We start from the raw sequence: 20,013 nt of genomic DNA on the forward strand, positions 1-20,013 counted from the left end.
TCGTTTTTGAGTAGATAATTCAAAAGAAGTTTTACTTCCAGACGAGTTTAGTGATGCTAATTTAAATGAATACAAAGGAATTTTCAATTGGAAGCCATTCCTGAAAAGGGTCTAGTGTGCCACATGTAAAAGGTTTGCGGTGTTTGAAGTTAAAATGTTGCGTGCTTTTTGCTGGTTCTTAACATTCCAAACAACAGGTCCGTTCGGTTTCTTTGATAAGTACATTCAGAACCTTCTCTAATTGGTTCCTGTAAGCCTCCGCATTTCCGCACTAAAAGGTCTTGACAGGAAGTCCCCAAAGGGCTTAATCACCAGTGATGATTGTACTGTGTAAAAGCTGTAAAAGCTGTAAAAACGGTGGGGAAGTTGAGGGGAGTGGGGGTTAGATATTTCAGCATGAACACGAAGTTTGTTTTGTTTTTTGTAGTCTGGATAAAAACAAAGACCTGAGAGATATCCTGGGAACAGCCAAGTCAATCGAGAAAATGAAAGAAGTATGTCAGACGTTGAAAGAGAGAATTCAGGTTTGTTTGCATGGGTAGCTTCCTACATGTGTTCAGTTAGTTGAAGTGCTGCGTGAAGAAAGGGCAAAAAAAAACTCCTATTAAAAAGTAATGCCCAGTAAATAAATACTTTACCGGCAATGGAGCAATCTTATTGCAAAACAGTCGATACAGAGAGGTAGAAAAGAACGAAGGTGGTACATGAGTTTGACGCTCTATTGTACCACATGTCATCCCTCTTTTTCCTTAAATCATTGTGCTAGAAGCGGAAAAAAAAAAAGAGAGAGCAAAAAATAGCCGCGCGATCAGAAGATGCAAGACACGCGAGTCTCGTCTTCAGTTTCCCGCAGGTATTTTTTTCTCGTGTAGTTCTCTGTTCCTTAGACTGCTTGTCGTCTAAACTAGAGACAGAATGCTCGATTGTCACGTTTTCAACGAAGCAGAGAAATAAGAGGATAATGTTACTTAGTCGTTTCATGGAATGATTTTTGTGTTTGTGTCGTCTTATTTTTCTTTATTTACTGTTCTTTTACTAAACATTTAATATATCATTTCATAAGTCAAAAGAGTCGATTCGAAAGGTTTAGAATTAACAGTTCTTGCTATGTATGTATGTATTCCTTGTAGAAAGATATCGAAGAAAACGTTGAACCGGACTCCACAGTTATTCCTTATTGGAGATGTCAGCCATACATAAGGTAAGAATGTTAAATTTCGGGCAGGTGTGCGTGGGATTATTGTATGCACAGTACCAGGAGAGTAAGCGTTACGTCAGTTTACATAATGCAAACACAACACAGGAAATTTTAAAAAAGACTTCTGCTCACTAGCGGCTAGGATTGGCATAAGTATTTTGAAGCTGTTTACATCATGTCACGAAAGCAAGAACCGGCCATTTTATATTTCTTTCGCACAATAAAGCCAACGAAACCTTGTTTACATAGCCTCACTCAATCGAAAACAGAGATAAGAACAGAACATGTGTTAACTAAAACTTTCCAAGAAAGCCATGATCGTTAATCGACCATTAAAGCTCGTCAAATTGCGTAGCAGGGTTCTTCTTTGCAATTAGTCGTCTTACTCCTAAAGCGTTGCATGACAGTTAAAATATAACGGATACAGAGGAATGTAACGTAGTGCGTGACTCCCTCTGTCACGAATTATATCTGGTCCGTTTTAGGAGGAGTCTGCTTGTGTATTTTCATCGTTATGAGTCTACGTCTGGGGAATAATGTTCGAAGCTGAATCAGCGTTAACTCGAAATTTAATTTAGGGGGTGTCTCTACAGGCCGCTTCAAATAACTGGATTATCAGACTCGAAACAGAGAGACAGGAAGACAGTATATTGTTTCTTCAGGGACTCCTTCGCTCATTTTTGTGTGTTTGCTTTAGATCGAATCCAGGAGTAAAGAGAACGCTGGAACAGATGAAGGAAGACGAAGAGAGAATCAAAGAGGTTACAAAAGCCAGAGAAATGAAGAAAGCCATGAAGAAAAAGAAAGTGAAAGCGCGAAATGGTAGTTTAACTGTTTTGTTGTAACCAAGCTGTTGTATTTGTAGAAGTCACAGTACAGTGGCTAATGTTTAGTGTAGAGCTCAAGATCAAGAGACTGAAGGATCATGATCACTACTTACTGTATCCACACTTCTGTGGTGGACGTTAAATTGTATATAGGTTTTAGCGTAGACGAGTTGTGGCTCAAGTAGACTGCGTTTACATATAGAGTGGTTTATCGAATTTAATTCGTGTAGTGAAACCGAAAGCAGTCGCTTGCACATGCTTTCACGCGCTTTCCCACGCTTTGCATCAGCTGCGTGTATTTGCCTGCGGTTTTGATTGGTTCAACGGATTGTCTTTGCTTTTTGTGATTGAGCAGAGTGATGTTCGATGATTATCAATCAGGACTGAACGCCGCTGCAGTATAGCAAGAGACCATTTCACAGTTGTCTGCTCGGTGTCCTGGCCTTTAAATGGCAGCGAGGCTGGAGGTGACCTTGCTTTGATTCAAACCTCTCTGCTTTTGTCATGTAAATACAACTTGCTAGCATTAGAACAACTTCATTTACACAACAAAAGCAGTGAAGTCTGTTTCAAAACAATGTCCTCCAGCCTCGCTGCCGTTCGAAGGCCAGGTCACTGAGCAAACAACTGTAAAATGGCCATTGGTTGAACGCTGGTTTAGGCGTGGCCTTTCTGAACAGTGGGTTTAACTTCGTCTAGGTTATCTACTCGCTTTGTTAACGCTTGGTCATTGTATTCCTGTTATGTTTTGCGGATGTAACAATTTACTCTCACACTGCGGCCTTACATGATTTTGAGCATAATTTGATGACGTGTCTGTGCCTTTATTCCACAGAAAGGACTTGGTCGATCTGTGCAAAGTGTGCAGTCAATCCTAAGGTAGATACCACAGTGGTACCATGTTTAAAATACTCTCTTACATGAACCTAGTCCTTGCTGGCTGGTTGGTGACGTCACTGCTCGCAATAGAGCCGTGAAGGCTCGAAGAGCTAAGCTGTGTAAGCGAATCTTAGTCAGTAAATTCAGATAAATTTAGCGCGATGAATTTTTTGTTCAGATAAATTTAGCGCGAGTTTTCAATGAATTTTGCGCCAGAATAATGTAGAATATGGCTGATGTTTTTTCTGGAATTTCGAAGTTTCTCTTGCTATAGTTCTCGTGCCTAATGATGATGGTTTTCAGCAAGAGAAAATGAGGAAGAGTCTCGTGTTTCCGGCAATCGCGTGGCGTGGCGGACATGTTGGATATGCAATCGCAAATCTTTTGTTATTTTCATGCAACATGGCGTCGATGACGTCGCGTTAGTGAAAACCAAGAATACACTCAAATAATATTTTTATTTCTTTTCCTTTCAGGGCATGAAATGTTCATTCGATCTGTGTCGTATTTGTTGTCGCATCAAGGCAATTGACGAGGCCTTGGACTGTCGAGGTAATTATTGACATAATTAGAACGGACCTAAAAAGTTATTGCTAATTAAACTAATCATAATTTCATGCCTTGTGGATTATCAAGTTCAATTTTAAGATAAGGTAAAACGATGTTTGAGATGTGTTCGTTCATACACGGTTTTTCCATCGGTCAACAAAGTTTGTTACTTTCTATTACTTTCTTGCTATCTGCATAGATGACATCAGCTGCTGGCAAGGTATCTCTTTTTCTACACACAGAATTACTTTCAAAAACTACATTTACTTTAACAGAGTATATAGAGTGTTTTGTTCCGACAGTACCCGGCGACCCTGGTCACGTGAGGATTTAGCAGCCTTGGCCTATAGCTACGTTAAGTGGGGGTGGGGGGGGGGGGGAGGGATGGGGGAGCGGTCTGTACCTCAGGGTACATGTAGATAGAACGTGAACCACGTGAAGCGATTAGAATCAAAATTCTCTCAATATAAGGCACAAGTCTTGTTGAAAAGAATACACAAAACGGAGTAATACATTGCCTTTGTAATGAGAGAGTCATTTAAATGTCAATTTCGGAGTTATCAGTCAATTTCGGGACTTTACGGTAGCATTGCTTAGTACATAATAGCTACATAATACATTGCTCCGTTTGCCTGATGTACATTTTTCTTTCAGGACATCGAATCAAAGCAGCTCGTTTAAAAGCAGACGATTCAACCCCGAAAGAAATTAATAATCACCTTGTTGAAAAAGAGCTTAACAAAACGGTGGAAACTGAACAGTTACCGAGTTGACAGACGACAGACGACAGACGAGGGATAGAACTTGGATGAGTTTGGTAGTCGAATGTACAAACTTGGTGCTTTTTTCCACTTCTAAGCCCGGCGACCTCAGAATGCAATTACCCTGGTCGCGGTGACGGATTCTCAATACTAGTGAAATCTGTACCATGGTCTTTCGATTCAGTTCTGCCGACAAACATTCTTCTTACCACACAATTGAAGTCGTGATGTAATCTGGTTCCAAGATCTCTTGTGTGGGGGCGGGGGTAGATCCAGGAACGGGATAATTCTCGCATGCCACAATCCTGACACGGTCGCGTGATACAGGTCGCGGATTTGAACATATCGTCCTCAAGTGAATTGGGAACGAGGGAGTTGTGATGTAGGGCTGCGGGACAAGCTTTTTATTACGAAAAGAATGACGTTGTTATTGCTGTTCGCGGAGAAGTAATTACATTTGTGTATTTTATTTGTTTGATTAGTTAGCTAATTACGAGAAGATTAGATTTAGAATATTCTTAGAATAAAGTTGTGAGATGATCCGAAAAAGAACAGATTTTAAACCTAGTGGTTATGCCATGAAATTCTATCACGAGGTTATCGTAAGTTGTCTGTTACTAGTATCCACGCTCGTTTCGTTAAGAGAGACATTTCTGAGTTCTTATAACCGGAATGCTTGATAATTTATTGGTAGTGAAAATAGGCGAGTGTTTCATTGAGACCAGTTGCGTTTTTTTTCCGTTGGCAGTTCCTGGCGCTGCTCAGGACACCTGATACATGCTTCATACAACACTCAAACGACGGTTCTTCCCACAGTAACTAAATATGAAACTCACTCGAAATGAGTGAAAAACTGCAATCTATATTAAAACCTGTGGGAATGGGCCATTTCTGTTTCAAAGCGAGTCCTTGTGCAAAATTTAACCTTTCATACGAAAATGAGTTTGGTTTGCAGAAAAATAAACCTGTAACAGGGACACATTTTCGTATGAATGGTTTCGCACCAAGACTCGTTTTGACACAGAGGCAAAAGGCAACTCCGAAATGACCTGTTGAAACTAAGGCATGACCCAGTGGCTCTCATTATTTCTAAGGATATAAAATTAATTAACCAGGATTTTAGTTGATGGAATAGTTCCTTATTAAAATTGTATTGTAAGGTTAGGTAGTATGGAAAGATTCAACTTTACACTGTGGAGAACAAGACACATGTTAAGTTGACTGAGCCCGCAGGCATAGGTGTTGCCAAGCAAGTGAGGTATCCTGGTGACGACAAGCTCAATCGACAATCTCGTCCCAGGGCCACAGCTGGACTTTGTCTGAGGAACCCACAGACCGTGGGTACTAGACGACTCCATAGCTATAGAAGCTAGCGTGTGTCACTTCTGATAAGATGTCACGTGTTGTCCAAGAATATGTCGCTATGAAATTATAAGAACGAGTAGTACTTGAAGAGAGGTTGGTCAGGAGCCGGTCGTTTAGCAGATTGAGTCTTTTTCCTTGTTAAAGTTGACCGAAGCTGTTCCCGAAGCTCTTTCCCTCTTAAGTGCGGCGGTAACGGATGCGATGATGTCCTACTTCGAAGAGGTTTGGGTGTTTCACTGTCAGAATAATCTCCCAGTTCAACACTGCTTCTCTCCAAGTCGATGAGTCTAATTGATAAGCATGGGGAGGCTGACATGGAAGAAGCTATTTCGATTTCGTCCAAGGTGGAAATTGTTTCTGAATCGTCCAAGGTGAAACTTGTTTCTGGACTAAGATCTAAAGCCTGGCTGTCTTTTCTGCGCTGTAAAAACCGAATCAACGACAGAAGTTCAACATCTTGACGTACGTCGTCCGTTACAATTTTTCTAGTCAAGTCTTCTATTCTGTCAAACGCTTGCTCTTGGACTAAAAAGTATAAATCAACCATACTTGGTACGACCAAGTTCTCTTTTTGGAGATTTTCATTAGACGATTCTGCGCCAGCAAGTTTCTCCTCGTCAAACCCAACTTTCTGCGTGTTCCTTTCGGTTTTGTTTTTCCGCCGTAATTTTGAGTTTTGTCGTTGTCTTCGTCTTGCTATACGGCGAAGTCTGTTAGAATAGATCGCTAAAGTTGGAAAGCTAACTTTGTCCCTTGTGTTAGATCCTCTCTGTTCAAGCAAACCCGGATCTTCACCACTGGCTTCACCCGAATGAATGTCACTTACATTATCATTTCTTTCACGTTGGCTTCTGTTTTTGAATCCCAGAAGTTCAGTTAGTCTATCGAGAATAAAATCGGCCATCTCAAATTCCTTTGATTGTTTGTCTGTGTTGTCTTTTACGTCCTCGTAAGAATCATTCAAAATTGCGACAAAAAAGTTAAGAAATATAAAGGCCATCAGCATATTAAACGAAAACCCAAACAGAGGCCCAAGAACGCGGTTTGCTCTTTTCAATTCGACCAAACCCATTTTCCCGCCAAGACACATGAGAAACTCTGAGTACAGCATGCGCTGAAATGTGGAATAGCGTTGAATGTCACTACCAAACGCCAGTAAACCAAACTGAGCGTACGATAGGAAAATGATGATAAAAATAATCGAATAGGAGAAAAGTAAACTTCTAGACACACGAAATGATGACATCATTATACTGATATGAGGGTTGAAACGGATCATGCGCAGTAGCTTCACAGTTACAATGAAAACTGCTATGGCTAAAACAGCAGTCTCTGCGTGGTGCCAAGAGATGGCCTCTCCAAAGCTCACAGAAACAAATGGGTTTTCTTTCACCTTTATAGCGCTGTTGAGAACCATTTTCGATTTTATGACATAGAAGACCACCACTAGAAAGGAAAAAATTATTTGTAAAATTTCAACCCAGTTCCAGACGTCTCGAAAATAGGCGCATCTCTTTCGATAGATATTGTAGACCTCTTTCAGAACAAAGAGAAATACCATGATGATAAACAGCAACTGACAAATGAGGTAAAACTGGTAAAAACCAGTTTGAGTGCTTGTAAGTAGCAACGTGTCGATCGTCGGGAAAGGATTGCCATAACCAGTCGGCAAGATCTCAAAATGGTACGTTGCAATACTGAGGTAGCCTGTGTTGGGATTATAAATACTGAATTGAAGCAAGATTGCGCGGGTTTCGCGGTCGATCCAACCGAATTTGTGCAAATTGGAAATAACTGCTCTGGCAGTGTCGTTTGTGTATCCTAAATTTGCAACATAGCCACCTCCAGCATAAACATGGAAGAGACCCCAGCTCGGTGACTCCTGGAGACTCTCACTTGGCGCGTATCGCCATGGTGCCGGGCATAGGTCAGAAACATTGGCCCATTCATCGGAGCCCGTGAATGGCTGCCAGCCTGGAAGGTTTAAATGTGTTCTGTCCTCTTCATCGAAGCTGTAGAAGTCATTACAGTGCTTTATTACGTTTTGAGCCTCTTCTGGGACAATACAAGAATCTAAAACAGAAAGAATAAGCAAGAATATTATTTATTTCGCATACGTTTGGGAAGACTTTCCGTAATTTGGAAGGGTTTCTTTTTTCTCAGTGTCACCATATTTAGCTGTCAGTCGAAAGTGTTCCTACATTTCCAGTCTTTGAGGTCTGACATGACATTAGAAGTGGAGATGTGAAAGACTCGGTGATAGCTTCCACATCTCTCTCTCAGCGAGTCTAATTTGCTTGTTTCAAGATCTGTAGAAATATACTCTCTGTCAAATTTTAAACTTACTTTTCTGGATTCTTAGTTGTCTCAAGCGAGGCATTCCGAGGAGAATGGACATTTTGTTATCGATGTATTCTTGTTCTTTTACTTTCTCTTTGTTATACCACTCCGTAGCGTAAATACCATTCACAAACTGACCATCCAGCCACTTCCAAAAATACCTTGGATCTTTTGCCTGGAAAGGAACAATAGCCATAGATTATATATCATATACGCATAAAAATGTCTTGACATAACACAAGTGGATCTTGATAGTAAGAAAAGTTTTGTTTCACGACGTTTATGAGCCATTTCTGAATTACCTTAAGCCTCTGTTTCAAAACGAGTACTCATGCAAAACCTTTCATTTGAAAATGAGTTTGATTTGCATGAAAATAAACCTGTAGGGGTATACATTTCCAAATGAACGGATTCACCCGAAGACTCGTTTTGACACAGAGGCAAAACGCAACTCGGAATAGCCTATTTACGAAAGGGGAACATTTCCTAAGGTATTCGTGTCCGACATTTATATGATACCTTACTTGGATTTTCGCGTGAAAGGCGTCAAAAATTGTAAGAAATATTGGATGGAATCGGAAGTGCCAGCATGTACTAGTTTCTTTACGAGTGGAGAGCGAATGCGTGTAGCACAAACGTGAATTAAACACTTTGTAAAGTACGCGTGATTTCTTTGTTTCAGAGGAACTGAAATGTGTCAGGCTAGCCAGAGAGGACGGGGTTTCGCACGATATGTTTTTGCCCGACCAAGAAAGACCCAATCAGAAAGCTTGGAATTTGTCTGAAAAATACTTTGCCGTGTAACAGAGAAGAATATTCCTGCAAAAAACCTGATTCATCGAGAAAAAGAATATTCTTTTCGCATCATTTTTGTACGTAGACCTTGGGGTAACAATATATACGCTTAACTAAAACCTGATTCTTACCAAAGAAAAGTTGCTGAAGGTATCTTTAATATTCTTGGTCATGAGATATCCATGATAACTTCTATTACCGTAGCATACAATCGTCAATAATGTGAGAAACAGAAGATAGCCAACCAGCTCTCTGCCAAAGGAGTACATCTTTGCCTCTTTCACGCGGTATTCCCTTGCGTTGTTTAATTCGTCTTCATTTAGGATCTCAACTTCGACACTCGCAGCGTGGTTAGCTTCTTTGTTTTCGAAAGGTATTTGTTGTTCAGTCTTCAAGTGATGATTAACGACTTTAGAATCATTTTTGCTAAAGAAACACGCCGTTAGAACAATTAAAAGGACTATCTTGATCGGTTGTAGAACAAACAGGTCCTCTGTAAAGGACACCAGCATGGAGGATAGCCATTGGTTGGAGATTTCTTTTCCCCACTGCAAACTGAAGAAAAATGTGAATGTTCCAGAAACAGAAACCGTAGCAAAGCTTAGAAACCAGGCAATGTATACACAATAGTGGGGTAACATGACGTCCTTTTTGGTTCCGGCGCGCAGTCGTCGAAGCGTTCTCGTCCAGATCGAGCTCTTTTCGTTTGATGCTTCAACAACTTCGTTATCATTCTCCGCGCAGCTTAAACGAGAATGCGTGCTTTTACGTTGCAAACAAGCAGGATTATTTTCTCTCTCTCTCGCGTCGACTTTACTTGAAGGCTTTTCAGAACTATTCTTGAATAAGGCCATGATCAGCAAGTTTATTGGAGTCACTATCAAGGCACTCTCGATTCCAACCACGATTTGCCTCCAACTGAACTTCAACGGGCCAATCTGAATGGTAGGATCGGCTACCTTGTCTGTCCTGTAAAACAGGGCATTAGCCAACATGGCGGACATCAATAAACTAAGGCAACAAGTGGCTCTTTGTACTCGGGTGAATTTACTCCAAGGCGGTTTAGTAACAACAGAGAGCCACAGGTGGCCTTCGGAAAAGCTCTTAGAGCCTTTAGAATTCAGCGAATATTTCAACGTTTTCGTTTCCAGAGATGAAATAGGAAATACAAGTCTGTCTATTTTCCCGTCGCCTTTTTCCAATGCAAACCAAGTATTACTCAGAAATGTCCATGTTTTCCCAATTTGACGATCGCTAATGGTTGCATGGCTGAAATACCACGAAGGATTTTTCCCTGAATTATCGTGTCTGACATGTATGTACTGGACTTCGCCCAATGACATGGGCAGATGAATCACGAACGCATCTTCGTTTCCACGTGCCAGGACTGTTCTTGAGGTGATCATGTTCTTGTTGAGTATTATGGGTTGACTTTCTGCCTCGCTTCCGTGAATGACGATGACGACATTGGCATCCGTCCCAGAGCCCCTCCACACCCCTGTCACCACTGTCAGTTCGTACTCGAAACTTGTCTCTTCAGATAGCGGTATATGAAAAGCTGGACCGGTCTAAAGAAACGGAACAAAACATATTACGAGGCAAACTGTTGGGAAACATAATCGCTGCTACTTAAATGATATTTTCTCTAATATGCTTAGTTTCAGTTTTGAGTTGAAGCTGAAACTACATAAACTAGGTTGGGCTTATGGGCATGGGGTACTTCATTAAGTCAAGCTTCGACAAATATTCCACCCTTGAAAGGATTAGTTGTTTGTGGCCATGCGTCTTAATTTTGATGTAATTTTGTATCTATTACCGGCTAGATAAATAGCAAAAAAAAAAAGGACAAGCAGCGCAACTTATGAATTCTAGCTGGATACACTTGTGCGATTAGGGCATGTCACAAAGTTCTTAACAAAAAACAAAAAATAAAAGTGGAGTTATTAAATGTGAATCAGGAAAAACTATAAAGTAAAACATTGCTGATTATAGTTTGGTCACAGTGAGGTACTGTAACTGGATGTAAGATAGAGTAAAGTAACATAACATAACGTAACGTTAGATAGCGCGACGAAAAGTAACCTAAAGCTATTTTTAGCCCAAACTTTTCATATTCTTCTCGCTAGACGTCCGTTGTTCTCAATCCTCCAAATTATGGTTAAAAGTCTTTTTGGTGTATTATTATACTTTTATTATTATACAATTTAGAAGTTCCATCATTCCCCGCGACTTTGTGACCTTTTTAACAATTAAACGACTAGTTTCCACGGAAAAGAAGAAATCCCTGCTTTTTACCTTCGCTTTATCTCGTTTGTCTGCTCTCCTTCCAAATATCACCACCAGTAAATACAACAACAGCGCAACTATTATAGCACTAAGGACGGCCACATTGCCAGTTTCGCCCAATCGTTTAAACTCCTTGAACACGACATCGAAGTCCAGCGTGTTCGGCATCACCAGGACTCCTCCGCCAAATGATGTCAGGTGGTTACACAGGCAATGTAGGGAAGCTAAATCAGATCTTTGTCCAACCTTTTGAAAGGAAGAAATTTATAATTTGTATGTTCAAGATTTTGAATATTTAAATGTACATACACCTTATTTGATGGTTTAACTTATAAAACGCGTGGATATTTCACTAGTTGCGTACTATTTTTCCGAGCGCCGAAGGGCCTCGTTAAAATAGGAGCAGTGAATGAAATGTCCGCGCGTATTGTATGTTACACATACGTATAAGGACATACGGGATGTTTTATTCTACTATTATGTCACTTTTTGGGGGACTTCTAGCTTTTGTGATACATCCTGCATCATCTGGAAATATCGTACTAATCGCATAAGGCGCGTGCGAATGACGAAACTAAAATACGACTCTACCGTGCAAATCACGTGAACCGTCTCAAACACCGCCTGGCACAATACGGGCTCATAATTTGCGCGTTTTCTTGACATAACATGGAACAGAAAAGAAGAACTTTTTCTCCAATGAATGGCTTACTCTACATCCTCTTGATAGCCAGCGCTCTTCACTGCTGTCCCAAAACAGGCATGCTTCTTCTTGGATGCTCATCGTGTAATTCCTGTCTGTCCTTGAGTTAAACACTGGCTTCACCGTTATGTTCTCTGGTTTTGGAGGATCCTTGAACTGCACACATGATCTCTTCTGTCGACCCTGTCCGAAACAAGATCGTTTCTTGCGCCTCTGGGGTCCTTCGTTATTTTCTTCGTAAAGGATTCCAATAAAGTAGGGACCCGGTCTGCTTATCACCTCGTGTAACAGGACCATATCGTAAGCTTCTCCGTTGCAATTACCATGGGAATTCTGGGACGTCAGAGAGCACGACTCATCCGGGATTTTCTTAGTTGCGTCATATTCTGTGACAGTCGGCCGCTGACCATATCGCACAAATACTCTTAACACGGTGGTTCCATTTGGCTTGATCTGATAAAGAGATTTGTGACAAGGTTAGTGACTTATCCAGAGGGACGCGATTGTGTCGCAAAATATCCTCAAAACAAATGAAATAACAACTTAAAACAATATCGGTAACTGGAATTCAAAAGGACTGTGAACATTTATCAATAAACATATCTTGTGATAAATTTTATAGCGTTGAGACGTGGTGCCCCAAAGAAGACGAAGAGGAAACAGTGTTTCGCCGGGTTCAAGAATGTAAAAGGCGGAAAGTTTTTTCGAATTTATTTTCCTTTTCTCAAAGACTGGTGATTCACCATTTTTTAGCATCGAAAACTCATTGAGTGACTAGGAGATGCTAGGAACATATACGTGTTATCCAGCTTCTCAACTACTTGTTGACACCCGTTTATACTCCAAGGTAGAAAGAGGTTCTGCGAGAGTAAAGACTCCTGCCTCTGATCAGTGCTTGACACTGGGCGTCTCGATTCTGTGTTCAGGCAACTAATCATTAGAGCTCATGCTCCGCGCCTTCTACCTCCACCCCACTGAACGATCCCTATGTTAAGGCCATCATACTCACTCTAAGTCTTACAGCGTTACCCTCCGTGCGCGGCAAGTCCATTTCGTGGTATTGCATCTTTCCTTCAGTGCTGGGTTTAACAAAGTAAGACACGCTCTCCTCTGGCGGTATTTTTACTTCACGTGGAATCTTAATCTCTATATTCTCCTTGCTATCTTTGACTGTTAACGGTTTTCCTTCATGATCTTTGATGTTCAAGCTCAGGACATGAGACTTCACAAGGGCGGAGCTGCTGTCCCATGTGAAAGGATTGAAGCTGTTCGTAGTCATCTGATAGAAAACATAAAATGCAACTTAAAATTTTACAGCACTTCAATTGCCGTTCACATTTGAACAATTCTGCAAAGCTCATGCGTTTATATAAGCATTGATTACAAAGATACCCAGTATTGGGGAGCGAATACGTTAGAGGACCTCATAGCCTATTTAGACAGCGTAGAAATACTGTAACACTATTGTACAGCAGGAATGGAAACTTACCACACTGTCAATGAACTTCGCATTTTTTGCTTTGTCATCAGTTATGGCGCTAAAGGGGAATCTAAAACCTGCTAAATCATCTTTTGTGAAGTTGGTGTTGGAGTCCAGAGAGCGGCGGCTCAGTCTGTTAAGCTCCATGTTCATAGACTTTGTATGAACAAGACGAGGGTCTTGATCCACCATCATTTTGGATAATAGAGCTGTACCAACGTCGTCGATGAGTTTTTCAGTATCTCTGGATATGTTCTCGCTCTGCAAGGCGAAATGTCAGTTGTTTTGTAATTCTGCAAGTTGTCACATCATGAGATATTAGGGAACGTTTTACGAGCAAATCAGTAGCTGTGCTCCTCTGACTTCTGCCAAAGCTTAGACGGGCAATCTATTCTATTTTAACCACAAATGTAATGCAGTGTTCAAGAAATGACCCGACCACTAAGGAAGTGAGGATCACCTAGCTCAGATGACTACTGAGGGCGAGAACAAAAAGAGGATTACGATATGGACAACCTTGAAAATTTCTATTTACATTTATTTGAATTGTTCTGCATAAACCTGTAGAAATAGAATTTATTTTTCTAAAGATATCGGGATATTTCTATCTCTTCCGGAGACTACACTGGACTCCGAAGAAAAGATCCGAAACCACACAAGCATCAAACTTTACAATTTGATTTCAACGTTAGATCTGTTATTCCTACTACGCAAATTTTCCTTCTCGATGCTAGAGAAAAACACTTGCAAAACATTTACATTCGAGAGAAATATAGTTGGTTACTACATGAGGTATTTACCTTAGTTCGTTTTTCCACAGTTTCCTTTGTCTTACTAATCACACTCGCTTTCTCCGCAGCAGAGTTCAGGAGGTTACCGAGACTCAGTACCAGGTTCTCTCCGCCTTGCTCAACTAGGACGGATTCAGAAGCATAATCTTCTTTCGTCTTGCTTTGTAGAAGTGACGTCATAGATGTAAGAGTTTGAAGAGCAAGGTTCTAATAAAAGAATACAGTTAATTTAAATCGAGTTGACATGGACCAGATACAGATTTGATACCTGCTGATATAAATCCCAACAATCCCAATCCCAACAATCCCAATCTTCGAACAGATAATTTCTCCTTGCTAATTGCAGTATATATTGTGTCATGTTCATGTTGGAAATTTAGTGATAGATCAGGACAGTTTCCCCAGAGGGTTGGTTTTTTCTATTCTTCGCTTTGCCTGTCTGCTTCTATAGATATTGTAAGGAAACATCAGATTCAAAAGTCACTGCTCGGTACTGCAATCAAGAACTGGTATAACACCTACAGCCCTTTATTAAACGTCTGTGCGTGTAATAATACAACTTATCTTTTCTAAAAGGTTTGCATTGTTAATGGCGGTCTAATTAACAGAATTGATGTGCTAAATGCCAAATCATCCTTAGGGTTAGAAAGTTTTTTTTAAAGAAATTTTTGTAAAGCGCCACGAACAAGTGTTGTGTGCCACAAAAGTGTTATATTATTATTATTATTATTATTATTATTATTATTATTACAACAGGTAATAATGTGTGATAGGCAGAGCACGAAACTATTGGCGTTGAACACGTGACCGTCATGTGCGGAGTCATGCTTACCTGTGTGTCAAATGTCACTTCACTGGGTTCCAGTGTTGCTCGTGCTATCACTGACGTCACTTGAGTTAAGGATTGTAAATTACGTACTTCTATATCGGAAACACTCTTTACAACGGAGTCTTTGATCTGTAACAATGAAATAACTGGCTCAGTTTTTTTTAAAGAACATTTTAAAGGATGTAGAGGATAAGAGAATATTTAACTGATTCTCCAAAAAGCACTTTTTGGTGGCCATACCATTCTGCGCATTAATTCCTTTTCTAATATTATCAATCAAGAGACAGTTAAAACGTGTTCGCGCTTTTCGCCAGAGACGAAGGTAGGTGGAACGGGTTTCAGTCCTATTCTGCTTATCATATTAGTGTCAGGTGCTTTTACGAATGTTTTGGAGTTATGTTGTCACGTACCGCTATCTTATCCCGAGTAGCAGTTGAATTTAACTGGTTTGCGGTCTGAAGCACTGCATTCGCGAGCTGTGTCGCACCTCTGACATCCCCAGATTGCACGAGTTGGTTAAACTGACTGTTGTTACCGACTGTGAGTTCTGTCAAGTCGCTGGTATCCTCGTTAGGGGTAGGAGTGACCTGAGAACGTAATGATATTACACATCTCAGTCTGTCCACAAACAGTTTTTTTGGAATTATTTTTCTTCGAGAGCGCGAGGGAGTGCAGAGCGCGAAAGTGTCCCCAGTCCCACCCCTTTGTATTTTGGCTCGGTCATATCCTCCGCGGTTAATATTTGGAGTGCAATCTCGACGAACTCAAGATTAAATAGTGGGTCTGTGGACAGACTAAACACATCTCGCCATATCAAACATACAGACCTCTAAGCTATGATGCTGGCTCATGACTGTGCCATGATTTGAACTGAAAGATCAGCTGGAGAGTTAAAAGAACTGGTTGAAAACGGTGGCGACCGTATTTGCATGGCCATGAGAAAAAACCTAAAATGTGAACACGAGCCACAGGCGAGGGTCGTTTCCCTCGGTGACCACGTTCAGTCAAAAGCCATCATCATACCCAGCTGTGACAAGCTCTTTTAAGGTGAAACTGCATATGAGCCAAGTGGATCATCAGCCCGGCGTTTATCTTTCAGTCGCATGAAGCGAATAGGAGTATTTCTACTCCCAGCTGGATGGGATGCTAGTCCATCGCAGGGTTACCCCCAGCATTAAATTCCACGATACCCATTTGTATACCCGGGCGGAGAGAGGCACTGTGAGAGTTAAGTGTCTTACCCAAGAACACATCCCCCGGCCAGGGCTCGAACTCGGACCTCTCGATCCGGAATCGAGTACACTAACCATGAGGCCACCACGCCCCCACGACAAGCTCTTGTACCCACCTTTATTTTGAGGCAACTGTTATTGGCTGCCGACAAGCTGTCAGACACCGTTATCTCGAAGGCGATTTCATAGTCGTCCTCTTTCTTTCCTGGGGGAAGTACTGTGGTCACGTGATCCTCAGATCCGTACGAAACCACGGTGTACAAGCCATTGTCAGTTTTGTAATGAAACTCATAAGTCAGCGGTGTGTCTGAGTCCTGTAGAGAGAAATGAGGCGAGGTATGATACAAATGTAATTCATTAGCACTTGGTCTAGCAGCCTGTATGCAGATGTCTACTATTTAGGCAGGCTTGTAGGCAACCTCGTTCCCAGGGTCTGGGAAGATGAGAGGGAAGATGAGAGGCCCTGGGAACGAGGTTGGCTCGTAGGTCTTGCTCGATGAGACAGAAACCCAACGACGCCCATTTTCATCAGACTGTTTTCTCAGCTTAAGCCATTCCTTGAGGTAACACACCCAACTCAGCAGTCTAAGAGGGGATCAGGTCACGTGGGAAGCCAATTAATTATGAAGAGTTTAAAATCATTCTTACTTTCCAATCTTCACATATGAAGACGAACTCTGTTTTCAAAGCCTCTCCATTAGTGGGTGTCACAGTGCAGCGTCCATGCCTGGGTGAAGCGTTCATTCTGAATTGGTAAGCTGCATTTCCTGATGGTCCGACATCTTGTGAGATGTTAACTTTCAATCGATAAAACAAATTTGGGTCAAGTGGAGCGAGCTGGTTTCCTTTGATGATTATACCAGGAAGGTCCAGGGCCGTTTCTGTCATGTCTCGAGTCAGAGATATTTCGCTGAGCTCGTCGCCGATCGAGTTAACAGTTAAAAGCTGCCATTGATATTTTGCCGCTTTACATGCCAGCCCGGTGCAGGTGGTTGTGACACTGATCCGTGTTGAGACACTCGCGATCTTGTCACAGTTGATAAGACATCTCGAAGAGAAAAATAATCATTAAAAGTTGCTCATAATGGCCAATTCCCTCTATGAGACAGGCCTGCGGGGAATCATGGTAGTTGTATTGCTAAAAAGAAATATCCAGTCCAAGAAGATGAATACAGCTGCCATGATTCCCTGCAGGCATGTCTTATACAGCGAACTGGGCCTTTGCGCTTTTTATTCTGACTTTCTTAAAGTAATGAGATAAGGTGAAGGCGTGCCATCCTTCATTTCTTTAACGCATGCGCAACGATCATATTAACAAAGTGAAAGTGAAAGCCCATTCAGATTGTTATTTACCTCATGGTCACTTCTGGTGGATTACCGCTGACAATCTCAATTTCTTGCACGAAGTCGTCTTCTCTGTCGTCCTTTTTCACAACAAGTTTAACGTCATAAGATTCACCCACAACCATTTGGCTTGTGTCTAATTGCACTACTTTTGCACTAGAGTTTAGTTTTCCAACACCTGTCCCAAAACAACCGCCTCTTCCTGGACCCGACAACAGGGTAACAACCGGAAGTGAAGATAAAGAGCCACCAGGAAAGTGCTCTTGCTGTTTCTTGCACAACCACGTAAACTGCATCGAAGAGTGGTTACCGGGCCCCACATCAGGATCACTAGAGGCCGAACCGTCTAAGGTAATCACACTGCCTTTTCCTCGTGTTACTTTGTTACCTCCCAATATGTCGGCTATTAGTGGAGATTTCGTGATCGTGAAAAATCCAAGAGCGCTACTCGTTACCAGGGGGCTACTTGCAATAGCCACTCTGAAATCCACAAAATATCGGCCGTAATCAAGCTGTCGTTTCGGCAAATTCCATTCGTTGCTCTTTGTGTCCAGTAGGGTTCTTCTTTCTATTATAGTGTTGCCGCCCGCATTCTCGCTATATTTGACCAAATACCATTTAAACAAAAGCGTCTGTGAAGAGTTACAGTTGGGTTTTAACACGAGAGTTTGTACAATGAGATCTTTTGAACGAAAGATGGAAATACTGGACTGCTTTTCACCCCATTCGGCGAGATTCAGTATACGGATAACTGGAGGCTGACAGGACTCGTCTGAAAATTACAGGAAAGAATTTTTATAATGCTTTAACAGCAAACAACAACAATAATAATACCAAGTTTGACGACGACAAAGACGATGAGATCGACATTGTGACTCAGTAACGATTTGACAATAACTTTTAAGGCTTCTGTGAGAGGCAATGAAATTGTCAACGAAGAAAATTTGCCTTGTATAAAAAGACGGAACAAGGTAACTTACCTTCAGGTCCCCAGTAACGACCAATCCAAGACATGTTCCCTATAATTCCCGATTTGTTATAGATGCCCAATGCTTGTTGAACGCCTGCTATGTCATTTTGATTGGGTACAGTTAAGGCCGAAGTTACTTCCACACTTCCTGGTCTGCATAGGGAAAGCATGACATTTATTAATTATTATTCATCATTTTGGTTGATATAGCCTTTGACGGCGGAGAAACGCGGCCTAATGTCTGACACAGAAGTAGAAATGAGTTCAATGGGGCTATTGGGGCCCTAGGCCCTTTAACACCATATTGGCTGGGTGAAGCTAAAACGGCATTGTTTTAAAATCCTGTAGCTTCTACGAAATTGTTTAAGTAGTGTTTTTGTCACTTTGATAAGTGCCGATCTCCATTTTCACCTAGCGAACTGACACCCAAGCTAGCCTGTAAGTCCCACGATGTTTGGTTATATATCATGTAACAGTCAATTGTTCAAATTCGAAAATTCGACCATATTCGAAGTAACGTACATTTATTACGAGAATCATGCTTATATTGTATTTGCCGTCAGTAAAGTAAGAAATATGTAGGAAAACCGTAAGTGGGTGTATACTCTAAACTGTTCAGTTATTTCATTGATCTGATATACCGATTCACATATATGCACTTACCTCATGAATAGAACTTTCACTTCTGTGACACCCTTTGAGCTAAGATGGGACAGAAACTACAAAAAAGGTAACAAATGCGGTTATTTCATGACTAACCATAGTATTTCTCTTTTCCTCCCTCGGCATTGCGGGCGAATCTGCTTTGCCTGAGCTCCGTTTATTGGGTCACATGCAATGAATAACACACCATACATTGAGATCATTAAGTTACAAACAAACTTGAATTCGATCGAGCTGTAAAGAATGAGCACAAGATCTGGATGACGCAATAGGTCAAATGATAATTTAACAAGAGGGGAAAGGAATCAACACCTCCTTCCTAATGTCTTCCCCCCTCCCCCGAAGAACAAATCCGCACATAAAAAACCCTCAACCACCGGCAAATAGTTTAAATCAAAGTTATCAATTACTTTCCTGTATCACAGTTGAGAGTATTTTATAAACAGAGTATTCTCACTAAGTGGCAGTCATTAACAATCTTAAGTGAACTGTGTGAGCCAATTTAGCTATATATCAATAATGTACTCTCTGCACCAGTTTGGAAGACAATTAAAGGATATATTTACCTGAGACTTGATGAAAGTCTCAAAACTTTGATAAGCTGCAGAGGAGCTGTTTAGAAGATTAAAGTCAAACTGAAGGTTTTTTCTCAAAAAGACAACTCGTATAGTTGCTGTGAAAACAAAATAAACACATTCATTAGTCAAGTAGCACTCCGACACATAACACATGATATGACGGGCAGTACAAAGGTATATTTGCTCAAGGAGATGTGTACGGACAGAGAGCGGTCTGAATCGTCTTCATTGAACTTCACTTTGCTGGATAGTTTTGAAAATATATTATTTTGCTTAATGTTCTGTCTGCGCACGAAATGACTTAGTGATGAGTGCGGGACCAGACAGGGCCCTTCACATCACCTCCTCTGGTCCTATTCATGTCAGCTCGCGGTGTGCTTTACTCAGTGAAACCGGTGGATATCGGCGGACCTTTCCTGTGGA

General features: G+C 41.2%; 2 protein-coding genes across 4 annotated transcripts in view; one reads left to right on the plus strand and one right to left on the minus strand.

Moving 5' to 3' along the window:
* Positions 1-5,382, plus strand: part of LOC145488868 (tRNA-dihydrouridine(16/17) synthase [NAD(P)(+)]-like) — a 59,412-nt gene extending 54,030 nt beyond the window's left edge. Inside the window, exons 8-13 of the mRNA XM_081467693.1 lie at positions 428-524; positions 1,131-1,201; positions 1,896-2,020; positions 2,861-2,904; positions 3,381-3,456; positions 4,108-5,382. Coding sequence (XP_081323819.1) covers positions 428-524; positions 1,131-1,201; positions 1,896-2,020; positions 2,861-2,904; positions 3,381-3,456; positions 4,108-4,226 — 532 coding nt within the window. The 3' untranslated portion in view covers positions 4,227-5,382. The remainder of the gene's footprint in view (positions 1-427; positions 525-1,130; positions 1,202-1,895; positions 2,021-2,860; positions 2,905-3,380; positions 3,457-4,107) is intronic.
* Positions 5,383-5,484: 102 nt separating this feature from the next.
* The window catches only part of LOC145488855 (polycystin family receptor for egg jelly-like), a 30,423-nt gene continuing 15,894 nt past the window's right edge, over positions 5,485-20,013 (minus strand). For all 3 annotated transcript variants that reach the window (XM_081467677.1, XM_081467679.1, XM_081467678.1), the window contains 16 exons: positions 19,579-19,685; positions 19,013-19,068; positions 18,360-18,502; positions 17,389-18,151; positions 16,684-17,083; positions 16,152-16,349; positions 15,214-15,390; positions 14,807-14,932; positions 13,984-14,181; positions 13,193-13,444; positions 12,713-12,982; positions 11,713-12,156; positions 11,010-11,246; positions 8,846-10,282; positions 7,926-8,094; positions 5,485-7,652 (listed from right to left, as the gene is read on the minus strand). In XM_081467677.1, coding sequence (XP_081323803.1) covers positions 5,644-7,652; positions 7,926-8,094; positions 8,846-10,282; positions 11,010-11,246; positions 11,713-12,156; positions 12,713-12,982; positions 13,193-13,444; positions 13,984-14,181; positions 14,807-14,932; positions 15,214-15,390; positions 16,152-16,349; positions 16,684-17,083; positions 17,389-18,151; positions 18,360-18,502; positions 19,013-19,068; positions 19,579-19,685 — 6,986 coding nt within the window. In that variant the 3' untranslated portion in view covers positions 5,485-5,643. The remainder of the gene's footprint in view (positions 7,653-7,925; positions 8,095-8,845; positions 10,283-11,009; positions 11,247-11,712; positions 12,157-12,712; positions 12,983-13,192; positions 13,445-13,983; positions 14,182-14,806; positions 14,933-15,213; positions 15,391-16,151; positions 16,350-16,683; positions 17,084-17,388; positions 18,152-18,359; positions 18,503-19,012; positions 19,069-19,578; positions 19,686-20,013) is intronic.

This window comes from Orbicella franksi, chromosome 6 (genome assembly GCF_964199315.1).
Source record: "Orbicella franksi chromosome 6, jaOrbFran1.1, whole genome shotgun sequence".
NCBI classification, from domain to species: Eukaryota; Metazoa; Cnidaria; class Anthozoa; order Scleractinia; family Merulinidae; genus Orbicella; species Orbicella franksi.